At 41.0% G+C, this 18,660-nt stretch overlaps 1 protein-coding gene across 9 annotated transcripts in view; it reads right to left on the bottom strand.

The window, feature by feature from the left end:
- Nucleotides 1–11,032, bottom strand: part of TMEM241 (transmembrane protein 241) — a 107,204-nt gene extending 96,172 nt beyond the window's left edge. For 8 of the 9 annotated variants that reach the window (XR_010836909.1, XR_010836910.1, XM_067015237.1 and 5 more), the window contains exons 1-3: nt 10,840–11,019; nt 8,392–8,438; nt 1,321–1,398 (exon numbers count right to left, since the gene is read on the bottom strand). Coding sequence is in view for 7 of the 9 variants with exons in the window: in XM_067015237.1 (XP_066871338.1) it covers nt 1,321–1,398; nt 8,392–8,438; nt 10,840–10,911 (197 nt within the window). In the remaining 2 variants the exon portion in view is untranslated. Of the gene's footprint in view, nt 1–1,320; nt 1,399–8,391; nt 8,439–10,839 lie in introns of all 9 variants that reach the window. The other variant, XM_067015231.1, reaches the window with a different exon arrangement.
- Nucleotides 11,033–18,660: the final 7,628 nt, after the last annotated feature.

Raw genomic sequence — 18,660 nt, 5'->3', positions numbered from 1 at the left:
CAAGTGGAGGACGCTCTACCATGGAAATGTAAAATTATGACTTAATGAACTACTCCTTTGGATTAGTTAAGCATCTTGTGTGTGACAGTCTTTCAGGATATGGACTGTGATGTAATAGGGTCAGGGAAATTAATCCACACCTAAGTTCCCAGGGCCTCTCCCTTGTCAAACTTCTTCATACCAGTGTTTTGCTCTCTAGTTAAATATTTTCAGAAGAAGCCAAAATAATTAATATTTATACTGGACTCATTCTCAAAGCTTCTCCAGAGTGCCAAGCCAAGGGATGACTTAGCAATGAAGCAGTTAATCTAATTCATGGAGAAGTTGGGCAGATAACTTGGACCACGAGGCAAATGATTTGGCCTGATCATTCAGTTGGGTTGTTTACCTTACTCATGTAAACCTTGACTTCATTTTCTTTTCATTTTGTGCATCATTTCAGGCAAGGCATGATGTTCTCAAAGAATCATGAGGATTTCTTTGGGTGAGGCAGGACTGAATAGCCAATTCGGATTACAATTTTGGTTGAAAAATGTCATTGTCTTTGACATTTCTTTTAAATCTATTTGAAAAGCGGTCTTAATAGGATCATAACAACAATGTGTGATCTGAATCGGACCCTGGATCAAATTTTTGTGGAGAGGGTTATAAAGAATATTACTGAGAAAACTGGCAAAATATGAATCGGTCTATATATGAGATAATAGTATTACATCAGTGCTAACTTCCTCACTTTGATAACTACTGTAGTCCTGTAAGAGAACATCCTTGCTCTTAGGAGATACATGCTCAACAATTCAGAAGCAAAAAAAAATCTGCAACTTACCTTCAAATAATTCAGAAAAAAATTACATATATACAAATATATATGTATATATCAAGTGAAACTGATAAGAGAAGCAAGGTGAAATAATAATTGGGGAATCTGAGTAAAGGATATGTGACTTCTTTGTACTATTTCTAACTTTTCTGTAAGCAGGAAATAATTTCAAAATTAAAAATTTACCCCAAAAATTTAAAGCTGATTTAATAACTTATTCATAGCAGTCCTATGATCTAAAACAAAGCCAAATTAATATGGTATTATAAATTGTATATCTCAATTTATTTTAATATTATAAGAGTGGCATTATTAACCAGGAAAACACTACTTGAGCTCTATTTGATTACAAAATCATTTAATCTCAAGATGAGAAGGGAATTAAGAGATCATACAACTCAAATAAACACCCGTGTTTCCCAATGTAACACCAGAAGTTAAATAATACACAAGGAAGCTGGGTATGAGTCATGAATCAATCACAGAAGAGGTGGTCCTACCTTGAACTGCTGTTGATCTCCGCCCAGCCCAGTTTCCATGACACATGAAGCAAAAGTCCACCGATTAATGTCTGCCACCTGAAAAGGATAAGGGCCAATGTGAATTTAACAGAGTACCATGGTCTCAAATGCCATCCACCCCCAGAAGATCTGTCGAGTGACACAAATATACACATGGGATCCTTCTTACAACTCCTTTCTCCCACTTTCTCCAAATTATCATCCCAATTCTCAGACCCATCCTTCTCAACCTCTACTATTCCCTGAGTCCAGCTGTACCATTCAGTGCTGACACTGATGTTCTCCTCTTCTTATTCTAGACTTTTCCTGAACAATCTCACCCACAGCCACCACTTCTCCATGACCTCTGCACTAAGGATTCCCATATCCCCCTTCTCACGAGGATATGGCCACCCTGATACCCCACAGGTTCCCGATGATAACATGCCTAAAACATAACCCTGAACTTCCCTCTCCTCATCCTGGTCATTCTCCTACTATCCCTCATCAGTAATGTCTCTGAAACCCAAAGCCTTCCCCTCCATCCCTCTGCTTAATTCAGACTCTCAACATCCCACACCTAGACCATAGCATCAGTTCCCTAACCGGTCCCCCTCTCTCCAGGGTTGCCCTGCACCATCCATTCTCCATCCTGCAGCCAAAGGGTCTGTTCTAAAATGCAAACCTAATTGTGCCCCTCGCCTGCTTTAAAAATCGCTGATTCTTCCTGGTGTTGTAGGTAGCAGCCCTCAGCCTCTTTTCTGCTGCAACACACTTGGGGTCATGAAGCTCACGTGAGACACATTTCCTCACGTGCAGAGTTTAGGGGGAGCACAGGTGACAAGATAAACACCCCTCACTCTCCCACTGCAGAAAGCACAGCAAAATGCCAAATGAGTGACCAGTACTACAGGCATAACTGTATCCTATTCCACACTACTTGCTTTTACTCTATTTTTGGTGAGTCATTCATAAATTTCAAAACCTTATTTTTAGTTATGACTTGAGACACCTACCTCGGAGGTGATTACAGCACACCCGTGTGTTGGGACACGACACTGGAGAACCCCTGGTCTACAGAACAAAGTCACTTGCATGTGACATAGAAGCCTTCCAGGACTTGCAGCTGTCCCTCTCCAGGGTAAGCTCCTGTCCATCTGCCAGTGGCAGCCACACCGAACAGGCCATAGCCTCAGTAGTGTGCCAGGCCATTTCATACTTTTCAGAATTTGCACATGCGGCCCTCATGACCCATAACGTCTTCCCTTCTCCTCTGTGTTGGTGGACACCTGCTCATCCTGTAAGATCCAGGTGTTACGTATCCCTTGTGGGAGAGGCGGAGTGGACAGATATGGGTCGTGTCCTCCAACAGCTTGGTCTAGTGCCGTGGATCTCAATCATGTGGATCTTCCCCCCCCAGGGGACATTTGGAGACATTTTTGTTGTCACAACTGGGGATGGAGGAAGGGTTGCTACTGGCACCTGATGAGTAGAAGCCAGGATGCTGCCCCACACCTTACAACGTGCTAGACAGCCCTCCACAACAGAGTTATCCAGTGCAAAATACCAATGGTGCTGAGGCCGAGAAACTCTGGTCTAGAGGGAAGTAAGCTAATTAACCAATAATTACAATAAAGTGTGATACAGTCCTAATGAGAAGAGTACCAGGTAGCAGAAAACACCCTAGCAGAGGCAGTTAATCCAGTCTAAGGGGTTGGGTGACTCTTCCTAGAGGAAGTAAATTCAAGCAAAAGCCTGATGAAGCCTGTTCAAAGCGGGAGGCCCAGAATGGACCAGGGCCCACAGGTAAGAGGGACAATGGCTCCAGCAGAGCTTCTTAGAGAGGTTCAATTGGCCTGACCTTAGCATGTGAGTACCTGAGGCGGGGGCTGGTCACGAAAGGCCATGTCAATCGTCAACGAGCTGGGGCTTCAAACTGGGGACCCACTGAAGGGTCTGCAGCACGGGAGTGACACTGCCACATTTATCTTGGGGAAATCTCTGTCTCTTTACAAGGGAGAGAATGTTTGCTGAGAGAAGCAAGACCAGGGGCCAGGAAGCAAGTTAGGAGTTGTTAGGGTGATTTGAGAGATGATAGTGGCCCAGGAAGAGGCGATGAAGAAGGTGGACAGGTTCTAAAGATGTTAGAGGTCCTAGTTGTTGATTAGACGTTGGGGTGAAGGAGACAAAGAAATCAAGAATAACACAGGTTTCTGAGTAGGGCTACTGGATAGAAGGTACCATTCACTGCAGGTAAACTGAAGAAGAAATTAGCAGGCTCTAGGAGAGCAGGGATTTTTCTTTCCTTCACTGAAGTAGTCCAAGTGTCTAAAACAGTGACTGGTGGGCTTCCCTGGTGGCGCAGTGGTTGGGAGACCGCCTGCTGATGCAGGGTTCACGGGTTCGTGTCCCGGTCTGGGGGGATCCCACATGCCGTGCGTGGAGCGGCTGGGCCCGTCAGCCATGGCCGCTGAGCCTGGGCGTCCGGAGCCTGTGCTCCGTGGCCGGAGAGGCCACAGCAGTGAGAGGCCCGCATACCGCAAAAAAAAATTAAAAATTAAAAAAATAAAATAAAACAGTGACTGGCATATGCATGTGATCAATTTTCTTAGAATGAGTTATTCTGCCCTACTATGTGCCTCCTGTGTACCTGGCATGTTTCTAGGCATCAGGGATACGCCAGTGACAAAATGGACTTTTTTTGTTGTTTAATTCTTGCATTTGTAGACCTTACATTCTATCGGGGGAGGTGCATTCAGTCTGACATCTACAGAGAAGGAGGGGAAAAGGCAATTCAGGTGAAAACATCACCTTTTCCCACTAACTTCCCTAAGTCCCTCTACCCGGAGAGAAGTGAAAGGACAATCAGGATCAGAAAATGAGAAAACAGGGGCTTCCCTGGTGGCACGGTGGTTAAGAATCCTCCTGCTAATGCATGGCACACGGGTTCAAGCCCTGGTCCGGGAAGATACCACATGCCGCGGAGCAACTAAGCCCGTGAGCTGCAACTACTGAGCCTGCGCTCTAGAGCCCGCGTGCCTAGAGCCCGAGCTCCGCAACAAGAGAAGTCACTGCCATGAGAAGCCTGCGCACCACAACGAAGAGTAGCCCCCGCTCACGGCAACTAGAGAAAGCCCGCGTTTAGCAACGAAGACCCAGTGCAGCCAAAAATAATAAATAAATAAAATCAAATTTTAAAAAAAGAAAAGTTGGGCTTCCCTGGTGGCGCAGTCGTTGAGAGTCTGCCTGCTGATGCAGGGGACACGGGTTCGTGCCCCGGTCCGGGAAGATCCCACATGCCGCAGAGCGGCTCGGCCCGTGAGCCATGGCTGCTGAGCCTGCGCATCCAGAGCCTGTGCTCCTCAACGGGAGAGGCCACAACAGTGAGACGTCCACGTATGGCAAAAAAAAAAAAAGAAAGAAAAGGAAATGAGAAAACAATATCCCAGCTTTATGACATTTTTTTTTAAGTTTTGCTGTGAAATATGGAGAAACGATGAAGTAATTCTAAAGTTCATCTGAAATAACATATCGGTGATAATATAAAGAACAAAAATTCAAAAGCATAAAAAAGTGGCGAAAAGTCTTCTCCCCTTCCCTGTCCACTGTCTGCACTTCCCTGTCCACCACCTTAGTGGTTCCCTAATGTAACCACTCTTACTAGTGTCTTCATCTTTTTTTTTTTTTTGTGGTACGCGGGCCTCTCACTGCTGTGGCTTCTCCCATTGTGGGGCACAGGCTCTGGATGCACAGGCTCAGTGGCCATGGCTCACGGGCCCAGCCGCTCCGCGACATGTGGGATCCTCCCGGACCGGGGCACGAACCCGTGTCCCCTGCATCGGCAGGCGGATTCTCAACCACTGCGCCACCAGGGAAGCCCCATCTTTATTTTAAACAAGGAAAACATACACACATTTCTACTTGATGGTAATGTACTATACTGTTATGGACTTGCTTTTGTTCTCCATTAAATGAATCTTCAAGACCTTTCCTTGTCAATACACAAGTTTCCTTATTTTTTAACATTTGAATAGTATTCCATTAGGAATACAATATAATTTATTTAATTGGTTCTGTATAGATGAAAATTAGGTTGTTTAAAAATGCTCTCTGGGACTTCCCTGGTGATCAGTGGTTAAGAATCCGCCTTCCGGGCTTCCCTGGTGGCGCAGTGGTTGAGAATCCGCCTGCCGATGCAGGGGACGTGGGTTCGTGCCCCGGTCCGGGAAGATCCCACATGCCGCGGAGCGGCTGGGCCCGTGAGCCATGGCCGCTGAGCCTGCGCGTCCAGAGCCTGCGCTCCGCGACGGGAGAGGCCACAACAGTGAGAGGCCCGCGTACCACAAAAAAAAAAAAAGAATCCGCCTTCCAATGCAGGTGACAAGGGTTCAATCCCTGGTTGGGGAACTAAGATCCCACATGCCGAGGGGGAACTAAGACCCGCAACTAAGACCTGACACAGCCAAATAAATAAATATTTTTTAAAAAGTCATTATTAAAAAAAAATGCTGTCTCATGGATGGACCTAGAGACTGTCATACAGAGTGAAGTGAGTCAGAAAGAGATAAACAAATATCATATATTAACGCATATATGTGGAATCTAGAAAAATGGTACAGGTGAACCAGTTTGTAAGGCAGAAATAGAGACACAGATGTAGAGAACAAACGTATGGCCACCAAGGGGGGAAAGCGGCGGGGGAGGGGGGGATGAATTGGGAGATTGGGATTGACATGTATACACTGATATGTATAAAATGAATAACTAATAAGAACCTGCTGTATAAAAATAAATAAAATAAAATTCAAAAAATAAAAATGTTCTCTGTCACAAACAGCTGCAATGTTTCACATGTATATCTTTGTACATATTTCATTTACATAAATGCAAGTAAACCTCTCAGGTAAATTACTAGAAGTGGAATTGCTGGATTGAAGGATTCAAACCATTGCTATATTCTGCCAAAGTGCCAATCATAGATATTGTACCAGTTTGCCACCCATGATCAATATATGAGAGCACCTGCTTTCTACATCCTCATCAATGCTATGTTATCAAATTGTGAAGTTTTATTTTGCAGATCTTGTTGGTAAAAATATACCTCAATAAAGTTTAAAATTATATTTTCTTATGAATGAAGAATATCTTTTTATATGTTCAAGAGCCCTTTGTAGGTAGGCATTTTTGTTTTTGATATAAAGATCTGGTTTCAGTGCACTGGGATTGTAAAATTGCTTTATATTTTTAAAAAATAATTGATGTTTTATTCATGGTGAATATTCCATGGGCATTCGAAAGGGGAACATAATCTCTATTTTCAAGATACAGAGTTTGATATTTATCTATTAATTGTATCATTTATCAAATATATATACATGTTCTAGTGTTTTGTTGGTCCAATTGATCTGTCATGGAAAAATAGTAGTAAATTTGTCTCCTATCACTAGTATGTTCTTATTTATCCCTGGATTGCTGCTGTTTTTATTTGACAAATGACGATGCCCTGTTGTTTGGTTGATAGATATTCATCATTATTTTATTTTCACTTTGAACTGCATTGCTTTAGCATTGTTAACACAGCTTTCTTCATCTGCTTAATGTTTTTGTCCTGAACTCAACCTTGATTGATATTAAGATCTCTATCCCTGCTCTTCTGTGTGCAATTGTGTGATACTTAAAAAAAAAAAAAGGAAAAAGAGAAGAGGGATGGCGTGCTCTGCCACATATTTAAATGCTATAATAATGAAAACAATTAACCACTAGCCCCTTTTCATAAAAACTGACAAATAAGTGTTCAAAAATAGACCCTAGAAAAATGACTTTACATATGATACTAACGACCCAAAGACAAAAGGAAGAATTATACAATAAAATATAATAAATGGGGCTAGTATAAATAAAAAACCATTAGGGGAGGAATGATTTCTTCACATTGCACCATACACTAAAATAAATGGATCATAATTAAGAATTGAAAAAAGCTTTAATGACTTATAGGTGAATATATGATCTTGTGATAGAGAAGAATAAACATAAAAGTAATGGTAGCTATCACAAAAGAAACGATCAATTTAAAACTAAAATATATTTTTTTAAAAGATGGGGGCGGGGGGGTGGAGGTTTGAGATGAGAACGGGAAATGTGAATGCCAGAGCACTCCATGCTGCCTCTACCATTTCTCTAGACTGTTGACCTGACTCTACATCATTTTCTATCTTCTTCCTAATAATAGCATCTCTCAGTCACAAGATCACACACTGGATTCATCTGTGTTTCTCTCTGCCACTTCATTCCTACATTCAAACGATGAATTCTCTATGATGTCACTTAAAAAACTAAATAATCAAGGTAATTATAAACAAAATAAAATGGCAAAGAAAAAATGGAAAAAAAAGAAATTCCAATAAATATGATAGAAAAGTGGCTGACATCCTTTAAATATGAAGAATTCATTAAATAATAAAAAAATACTAAAACCCTAGTAAACATAAAAGGGTTAAAAAAAGAAAAAATAGAATAAAAGGGTAAAAGGCACAAATAGACACTACAAAAAGAGATACAAGTGGATAATATAAGAAAACTGTCCAATTTCATGAATAATCTAAGAAATGATAAGACAAAATAATATACCATTGTTTGCTCATGAAATCAGCAGAGAGAGGGAAAAAGTAACAGTCATGGTTTGAGTACAATATCATAGAAACTTTCATACACAGGCTGGGTTACAATGTAAATTGGTAAAAAGATTCTGGAAAAGAATTTTTTAATATTCATGCAGACTACTAAAGAAGTTCATGTTCTTTAATCTAAATTTCTTATATAGGAATCTATTCCAAAGAAATAGTTAGAAATTTGGCAGATTTGAATGCAAAAAATGTCTGAGAACATTGTTGTGTTTATACCCCCCAAATGGGACACAATTCAAATGCCTTTAATAGAATGACTAAATAAATTACAGTATGTCTATCTAACGAAAAAATCTATAGTCATTAAATATATTTTGAAGAACATTTAATGATGCTGGTTGGACATTTCCTACAAATGTATATAAAGTGCATAAAAGATACTCACCCTTGGAATAATGTAGGGTAGGTAAATTTCAAGACAGACAGGACATACTGAAAAACAAATACCAAATTAATGGACATTCTCAAATTATAGAGAATTGATAGACCATATAATCAAAGAAATCCCTACGAAAGAAACATAAGTACACTCAAGTTTCAAACAGGCTTTTCTTATTCCTCCCCAAAAAAATCACACATTGGGAAAAAAAAATGACCTTCCAATTCACACTAAAGAGAGGGGCTAAGTGAAGTAAGTCAGACAGAGAAAGACAAATATCATATGCTCTCACTCACATGTGGAATCTAATTTTTTTTAAAGTGATACATATGAACTTACTTACACAACAGAAACAGACTTACAGATATCGAAAACAAACTTATGGTTACCAAAAGGGAATGTTGGGGGGAGGGAAAAATCAGGGGCTTGGCATTAACATACATACCCTACTATACATAAGATAGACAACCAGCAAGGACCTACTGTATAGCACAGGGAACTCTACTCAATATTCTGTGATAACCTATACAAGAAAAAAGTCTGAAAAAGAATGAATATATGTATATGTATAACTGAGTCACTTTGCTGTACACTTGAAACTAACACAACATTGTAAATTAACTATACTCCAATAAAATTAAAAAAAAAAAAAGAGAGGGGGGGACTTGCTTTCACCAGGGTCATCAGAAGCCTGACCATCTCTCAGTTGGGGATGCAACAAAGTGGAACACACAGCAGCTGGGCCAGATATTGTGGACATCTGACCCATCAGCATCGTCCCAGACCCCGGAAGTGCCATGTTATAACTGCGGCCACTCCAAAGAAAACCGGACAAACACCTGGACACTGTCTGTTTTCTCGGGGTATCCACTTTATCTACTGCCTAGTTTACCTAAAAATCCACCGCCTTCTGTGTTTCAAGTAAGAACTGCATCCTATTCATTATTTCCTTTGTTTTCCTTCCATTTTTAGGGTTTTGTTTGGTTTTTGCATTCTTAGGATTTTTTTTTCTAACTAATTCTTCTTAGGTATATTACATTTTTAGGTGTGTTTTTCAAGGATTTGTTTAAAGCCAACTCAGCTAAGGTCAACTTGTATTTCTATTATGTCTTTTAACCAAATTTACAGCACATTATGAATGGGAGAACTGTATTTTATCTTTCTGGGTATCTTTTTCTATTTTTTTTCTATGACTGAACACTAAGAATTTTTTAAAAGCCTAAAAACTATTAAATGGCTTTAAGCAAGGGTTCTACTGATACTTCACATGATCTGAAAAGCACAATAGACTGGTGTTGGGCAAGTTTACATTAATATTTTTTTCCCCATGGATTAATCAACACGTAATTCCCTTTGTATGAGCTCCTAAATGCCACAATTATGGTTAACTACCTGTGCTGTGGTCTGTGTTTCCTAGAAATGGACCTTCATTCTTCTCTGAAGTCTATTTACTCACACAATTCAGTTTGTTCCCCTCCACTTTTCCATGATATTTTCTTTGTAAAACTGAGACAGAGAAAGGATTGAGCATGTAGGCCATGACCTACATCATCCTCAACAATGTTCATGACGATAACAAATGCTCATTTATCGCTATTTGCTAATAGTTCTTTTCCAGGGAGCAAGAGGGTTTTATTCTCAACAGGGAGTGGGGAGAGAGCAGTCAAGACCCTACAGTGGGGGAAGGTGGTCCTAAGCTCCCTATTGCCACTTTGGCTTGGTGTCCACCCTGGAGTCCAGGACAGGGGCTGATGCCCCACCCTAGCCCACAGGGATCCAACATTTCCCTGCATGGTACCAAATCCAAGGCCAGCTTCTCCCTCCTAACAAAACAAAAACATGGTACCACTGCTTTTCTGCCTCTTCATCAAAAGGGTTCTATGACATTAAACAAAATTAAGTTTACATCTTATTTTTAAAAATAATTTCATGAAAAAATCTTGAATATACTGGAAGTGCCTGGGATGGAGACATAGTAAAAATAGGTTTGAGATATCAGTGGTGTGAGGCAGAGATGGAGATGGACTGATATCTTCTATTTAAAGGTTTCTGGAACCTTGTGGGGTTCTGGGGCAGGGGCATGTTTAGAAGAGAAAGCAGGATGTCTATGATTTCTTCGCCTACTCTTCCTCCTCGAGGGAACAGGAGCCAATTGCTTTTTCTTTCCCTAAAAAGTGGTCCACATATCCAAAAATTAAGTTCCTGGGAATTCACCAGTCAAAAAATCCAGTTTCCCAGGAGATGTAAAGAATGCATTACAGGACGAGAAATGGGGACAGTACCGTCCAACAAATCTTATTTCTAAAAGAGCATCGTACACAGAATCGTTTTCTTCTCAATCGTCATCAGGAACAACTCAGATAAAAAGCTGGAGGCAGCATTTGTTCTACACACGATTTGGGGACTCACATTCCCCACGGGCAATCATCAGCACCCCGCGCCCGCCCTCCTCACCTTGTTCGTGAGGTAAGAAGCCAGGTAGCAGGTACAAAATGTGAGGCCGACCAGGCACCTCCTCATGCACATCTGTTAATTTGCGCCCCTTCCCGGGGACCCCGCAAGAGGCCCACAGCAGCCGCGCGAGCCGGGCCACCGCCACCGCTGCTGCTAGGACCGCCACGTGGCTGCGAGTTCAGCCAATCCGCGCAGGGACCGCCCCCCGGTGCCTGCCTCTTAAAGAGGCCTCGCCTTCGCAGGCCTTGTAGCCTCGCGGTGGGCGGGGCGGCACCCAGCTGCCCAAGGCAGCGGAGGGAGGAATAGGTCTACCAGGGCTGTGACCGCAGGTAGAGCAAGAGCGGACAATAGTCGTTGTAAAAATGTAGAAAATGGTAGAAGTGGGGAAAAAAGCAGCTGACCGAACGGTTCACAACAGTCCATTAGCATTTAAAGAAAAAATGTCCATAGCTAGCTCTAAGCGGTGGGAACAAAATGTTGTTTGTGCTTTACTGAATTTTCCCAGTTTTCTTCATCAAGTCTGTACTACTTTTGCAAACGACACAGAAAAGCTAAAAACAAGAAATGTTATTTTAAAAGAAGGAAGGTTGAGGGGGCAGGAACTATAATCAGTGTAGTTTTTTCTTTAGGAGAAGTCAATCCAATTGCTTTGAAATTTCCATAAAATAAATCCTTCCAGAAGTAGAGTTTCAAGCACAGCCCCTATTCCTAGTCTCTAGGGAGGAAAAATGACCTAGTGAAGCATCCGGCAGACAGTAGTAAACATGCACAAAAACATACTGAGGGACTTTGTCAGGAACTAGAGGTACAAGTGTCCGCACATATAGAAACACAGATTTTTAGAAATACCCCATGCACCAGGAAGCCTTCACTCTTTTTTATCTGTATTCCCAATGTAAAATTGCTTATCAAACTGTATTATCCAAGAAAATACTGGATATATTGTCTCCACATAAAACACAAATAAACTAAAAATTTATTTTTCCTTGACAATATTTAGAAAACCTATTTCAGAGCTAAACAGTCCTTACAAAGAAAATTTTTGCCCAATAGAATTTGCTTGAAATAAATGGTTGTTATATACCTGAGATTTCCCTGAACTGTTTTAAGAGGTGAACAAATTCACTTTGGGCCTTATTATTTCCTAGTTATTGCTTAACTTATTTTCTTTGACAAAATTTGTTTAACAAGCAGGAACAACCAGAACAGTAAGAACCATGCAAATAGAAGTTGACATTTGTAGCAAAAGTGCTGTAGATCTTACCAGAAGTATTGATTTTTCCAAAGCTGCATTATTCTGTTCCACAAAACAAACTAAACTAATACTGAATAAAAATGAAATTATCAGGTCTTACACTGATAAACAACAAGCTGCTATATATGAGACTGTGTTAGACCTTCTATTCACACAAAAAGATTTAACTAGTTGTATTGTTAATTGAGATCTTTGAGACCAAAGGGTCATAGTCATTAATTTACTTTTTGAAAATTGACTGATAAGTGTTCAATAAAATGTTTCTTGAATAAACAAAGAAGGGAGCTTGGATTAAACAATAACTTGTGGGTTTTTTCCCCTCACACATCTTTTTTAATAATGAATTTGACAGCACACATGGACAATTCTCAAAAGACGGCAGAAGTGGCTGCACACTTTTTGAAACTTCCTAAATTCCCCGTAGGAAAAAAGAATATCAATATCTCTTATGGATATAGATGCAAAAATCCTCAACAAAACACTAGCAAATGGAATCCAGCAACATAAAAAAGGAGTATACAACATGACCACATGTGATTTATCCCAGGAAATAAGGTTGGTTTAACATCCAAAAATCAGTTTATGCAATACAACGTTATCAGTAAAGGACAAAAACCACACCACCATCTCAAATAGAAACAGATAAGGCATTTGACAAAGTTCAACACCCTTCCATAACAAAAATATAAAAAGAGGAACTTCCCTGGTGGTCCAGTCATTAAGACTCTGCGCTATCACTGCAGGGGGCACGGGGTTCAATTCCTCATCAGGGAACTAAGATCCCACCCACATGTTGCAAGGCACGGCCAAAAAAAAAAGGAACTTCCCTGGTGGCGCAGTGGTTAAGAATCCGCCTGCCAATGCAGGGACGCGAGTTAAAGCCCTGGTCCGGGAAGATCCCACATGCCGCGGAGCAACTAAGCCTGTGCACCACAACTACTGAGCCTGCGCTCTAGAGCCCACGAGGCACAACTACGGAGCCTGAGTGCCACAACTACTGAGCCCTCGCACCACAACTACTGAAGCCCTCACGCCTAGAGCCTGTGCTCCGCAACAAGAGAAGCCACTGCAATGAGAAGCCCGTGCACCACGACGAAGAGCAGCCCCCGCTTGCCACAACTAGAGAAAGCCTGCGCACGCAGCAACGAAGACCCAACGCAGCCAAAAATAAATGAATAAATAAATAAATTTTTAAAAAACATAAAAGAAATTAGAAAAAAAGAAGGGAACTTCCTCAACATAATAAAAGTCACCTACAGTTAACATGCTTAATGATGAGAGACAACGCTTTTCTCCCTAAGATCAGGAACAAGACAAGGATGAATATTCTTGCCACTTCTATTCAACATTGTATTGAAGGCTCTATCCAGGAAAATAAGGCAAGAAAAAAACTTTAGAGGCATCCAGATTGCAAAAAAAGTAAAACTATCTCTGTTATAGATGACAGGATTTTGAATACAGAAAATCTTAATGAATCCACTAAAGAAATACTATTGGAACTAATAGATGAGTTCAGAAAGGTTGCAAGACACAAGATCAAAAAGTCAACTGTATTTCAATACACTTGCAATGAACAATGTGAAGAAGAAATTAAGGAAACAATTTCATTTAAAATAGCACCAAAAAGGGGAGTTCCCTGGTGGTCTAGGGGTTAGGATTCGGCACTTTCACTACTCTGGCCTGGGTTCAATCCCAGGTCAGGGAACTGAGATTCTGCAAGCCCCACAGCTGTGGCCAAATTAATTAATTAATTAATTTAAAACAGCACTAAAAAGAACAAAATATTTAGGAATAAATTTAGCAAAATAAGTGAAAATTTATACACTGAACACTACATAACATTATTGAAGGACACTGAAGAAGACCAAAATAAATGGAGATACCCCATGCTCATGGATCAGAAGACTTAATACTGTTAAAATGGCAATATTCCCCAATTTGATCTACAAATTCAACACAAAATCCCATCAAAATTCCAGTTGGTTTATCATAGAAATTAATAAGCTGATCTTAAAATTCATATGGAAATTCAAGATACCCATTATAGATAAAACAATCTTGAAAAAAACAAAGTTAAAGGACTCATAGTTCTTGATTTCAAAGATTACTACAAAGCCTCAGTAGTCAAGACAGTGTGATACTGGCATAAGAATAGACAGACAGATAGATAGATAGATAGATAGATAGATAGATAGATAGATAGATCAGTGGAAAAGAAGTGAGATCCAGAAGTAACTCCTCACACTTATGACCAATTGATTTTTGACAAGAGCACCAGAAGAATCCAAGGAGCAAATTTAACCAGTAGTTCCGGGACAACTGGATATCCACATGCAAAAGAATGAAGGTGGGGCTTCCCTGGTGGCGCAGTGGTTGAGAGTCCGCCTGCGGATGCAGGAGACACGGGTTCGTGCCCTGGTCTGGGAGGATCCCACATGCCGCGGAGCAACTAAGCCCGTGAGCCATGGCCGCTGAGCCTGTGCGTCCGGAGCCTGTGCTCCGCAACGGGAGAGGCCACAACAGTGAGAGGCCCGCATACCGAAAAAAAAAAAAAAAAAAAAAAAGAATGAAGGTGGACCCCTACCTCATACAATACAAAAATTATCTTAAATACTAAATGAAAGAAGCCAGTCACAAAAGACCACATGTTGTGTGATTCCATTTATAGAAATAGCCAGAGTGGGCAAATCTATAGTAACAGAAAATAGAATAGTGGTTGCCTGGGGCTAGGAGAAATGCAGTGACTGCTAATGGGTGTGGGGTTTCTTTATGGAGTGACGAAAATGTTGTAAAATTGATTGTGTTGATGGTTGCACAACTTAGTGAATATACTAAAAAATCAGTTTATTGTACACTGAAAATTGGTGAATTATATGGTATGTGAATTATACCTCAATAAAAGTGTTATAAGGAAAAACAGACGCCCCCTAGCAAAACCACATCCCATGGAGACCACCAACTTCAAAACTAAGGGAAAGAGGATAATGACAATCCTTGAGAGTGCTAGGATTGGAAGTGGCCATGAGGGGTAGCTCTGGAGTGCTGGTACTATTCTGTTTCCTGATGGTTCCATGATGTGCTCACTTTGCAATATTCATATAGTTGTGTATGTATTACTTTGTATTTTTTTGTATGTGTATTTTACTTCAATAAAAAGCACACAGCACAAAGAGACAAAGATATGGAAAATATGAAAATGTGGTTAAGAGTCATGATGGACAGAATGAGCAGGTCTAATTCTATTTAATATGAATTCAGGGACTTTCCTGGTGGTCCGGTGGTAAAGAACCCACCTTCCAATGCAAGGGACGCAGGTTCGATCCCTAGTCGGGGGACTAAGATCCCACATGCCATGGATCAACTAAGCCCATGCACCACAACTACTGAGTCTGAACGCCTCAACAAGAGAGCCCACATGCCATAACTAAGACCTGACTCAGCCAAAAAAAAAAAAAAAAAAAGAATTCATTAAAAAGAGAATACATAGAACGTGAGAGGCATTTTTTCCCAGAACTAATGTTAGGCATGAATCCTCAGATACAGTGAATCCTGAGCAAACCAAATGAAAAGAAATCCACTCTTAGACATACTTACATATTCAAATTCACATTTTTATTGTATTAAAAATATATAACATATAATTTGTTATATAACCATTTTTAAGTGTATAGTAGTGTTAATTACATGCACATTGTTGTGCAACAGATTTCTAGAACTTTTGCAGCCTGCTAAACTGAAATTCTATACCCACTGAACAACTCTTCTTTTCCTGCTCTCCCAGCTCCTGGGAACCACCATTCTACTTTCTTTCTACTACTTTGGATACCTTATCTAAGTGGAAGCAAGTACATGTATTTTATTAAAAATTATTTGCCTTTTGTTTATCCTTTATAGTCAGAACATTACATCAATTTTTAAAAAATAATGTGCAGTAAAGAGAACAAAACAAAATATTTGTCATTAGAAAATGGCAATGGGGAATTCCCTGGCAGTCCAGCGGTTAGCAGTGTGGGCTTTCACCACCAAGGGCTTGGGTTCAAACCCTGGTTGGGGAACTAAGGTCCCACAAGCCCCACAGCTTGGCCAAAAAAAAAAAAAGAAAGAAAATGGCACTGGGTTGCATAACGTTCAAAAACCACTGTGTCCCAACTGAACCTAACTGACCTATATCCATAACATCCCACTCTAGAAGCCTTATGAAAATACTGAGTCATCCTAAACATATAATGGATTTTCCTATCCTTATACCTAGTCTTATACTGTTCCTTCCAGCTAAACTAGCTTTATAGCTTCTCTCAAAACTTCGTGATCTAATTTGGTAACACCTCCTCCATGAAGCCTTTCCACAGCTCATCAACCCACAATGAATCCTGAAACATTCATTGTCTATAGCTGTCATGTGGCAATTAATCATGCACACTTAATTAATCATGTACCAGACAGAAGTGTTGTATTATCATTCAATGTTGTTATGTGAATATGTTATCTCTCCAACTATATCTCACAGTTCTTTTCTTCTCCCACAGGACTTAAGGAATATCCTAGGCAGTTAGTAAATATTTGTTGATTGCCTGAAACAGGTACTTGCAAAATAGACTTAACTAATTTCAGTAATAAAGACTAAAGAGCTTTATTTCTGTTCCCTTTAGAGACTGAAGAATCTGCTGATTCCACGTGCTGAGGCAGTGCAAATTCTAGAATAGCTTCATCTCTGTTGATCACCAGCGAGTTTATCAACAGAGATAATAGGAGTAAAAACTGGAACTAAGTCTTTTAAACATTGTGCTTATTCCACTTCACAGCAAAATGGCCGTTATACCATTCAAGAACTCACTATTAAATAGCATAGGACTAAACAAACAAATAACATACAATAACATGCTGTCGTTGGTAAACCCCATTTTTCCTATTAATAATATTTGTAAATGTAAACTGTAAGTATTGTAAATTTCTATTGTCCTTTTTTTTTTTTTTTCCCTGTTGCTGTACGCGGGCCTCTCATTGTTGTGGTTTGTCCCGTTGCGGAGCACAGGCTCCAGACGCGCAGGCTCAGTGGCCATGGCTCACGGGCCCAGCCGCTCCGCGGCATGTGGGATCCTCCTGGACCGGGGCACGAACCCGCGTCCCCTCCATAGGCAGGTGGACTCTCAACCACTGCGCCACCAGGGAAGCCCTCTATTGTCCTTTTTAAGGAGCACATAGTTGGTGGCATCAGGTATATACCTTAACTGTTGACACACAACCATTAAAATTGTTAACCCACAAACTGTTCTAACCTGGAACTCCAACTCAGGATGAGTAAACTTCCCTTGTCCCCACAGCCCGCCCTCTCTCTTCCCTGCCTTGAGTAAAACCTTAGTGTCCTCTGAGACTATTCATTTTTGTCTAGTGTGCAAGGCAGCGGAGAGGGTCTGCACTCTTTGCTCTCTCCAATTTAGCTCCCAAAACATGATTCCTGCTGCCTCAGGAATACGGCTTTCCTCTGGCATCTCTGCCCATCCCGCTGTCACTGTCTCTAAGATTCCCTAGCCCATCCCGCTGTCACTGTCTCTAAGATTCCCTAGCAGCAGCATCTACCAACCCCTCTGGATTACAATCTGCACATCTTCTGAAGACCAGCACCTGCTCACACTCTTCCAATTCCACTCCAAGCCCTGCCATCTTGCTGGGTAATTTCAAGGCCCATGTGCATCACCCATCTAACACGGTGTCATTGTACCCTGCTCCCTTAAGCTTCCCGACCTCATCCTCACCATTGTTACACTGTGGTTTCCTCTGATCTGGGAATAACCTGCATCTGCTCTGCCCCTAAAACCCTTAAGGAGTTCACTCACACTCTCTCTCTGAGGTGAAGTTCACTTAACATAAAATTAACCATTTCAAAGTGTAAAATTCTGTGGCATTGAACAGATTCACGATGCTGTGCAACTATCAACTGATATCAAGTTCCAAAAGAGTTTCATCACCCCAAAGGAAAACTCTTTACCCGTTAAGCAGTCACTCCTCGTTTCCCCCCTCCCCACCACATTCCCTGGCAACCACCAGTCTGATTTCTGTCTTCATTGATTTACCTATTCGGGATTTTTCTGGTCACGTTATGAAAATCTCCCTACAAAATACTGAATCAAAACTCTGCTTCCAATACAGGGGGCGTGGGTTGGATTCCTGGTTGGGGAACCAAGATCCCACACGCTGCGGGGCGGGGCCAAAAACAAAACCAAAACCAAACAAAACCTTTTATTATGCAGTTCTCTTTTTGCTCAAAGTTACATAACACATTTTACAAAATTTCACATTCCACGCCCCGCCTCCTTCCGACAACTGCAATAAAAACAAAACCCGACCGTCTTCTTCAGTCTCTCCTCTCTAAACCTGCCATTTTCTGTCTCCCGTACCATCCCAGTTTAGAATTCACCCGGGAAATAATGCATGAACAAAGAGCCTGATTTGCTTGTTTATTTATAGTCCACGCAGTCGGATTTCGTTCAACGAGATCCAGCTGCCCTCTCGGGCAACCGGGTAGGCGATTCAGGGACAGGATAGAGCCTGGCCAGCGGAAGCCACAC

This window comes from Kogia breviceps, chromosome 15 (assembly GCF_026419965.1).
Source record: "Kogia breviceps isolate mKogBre1 chromosome 15, mKogBre1 haplotype 1, whole genome shotgun sequence".
Taxonomy (NCBI): Eukaryota; Metazoa; Chordata; class Mammalia; order Artiodactyla; family Physeteridae; genus Kogia; species Kogia breviceps.
The sequence above is the reverse complement of the archived record's forward strand: the minus strand, read 5'-3'. Positions and strand labels throughout refer to the sequence as shown.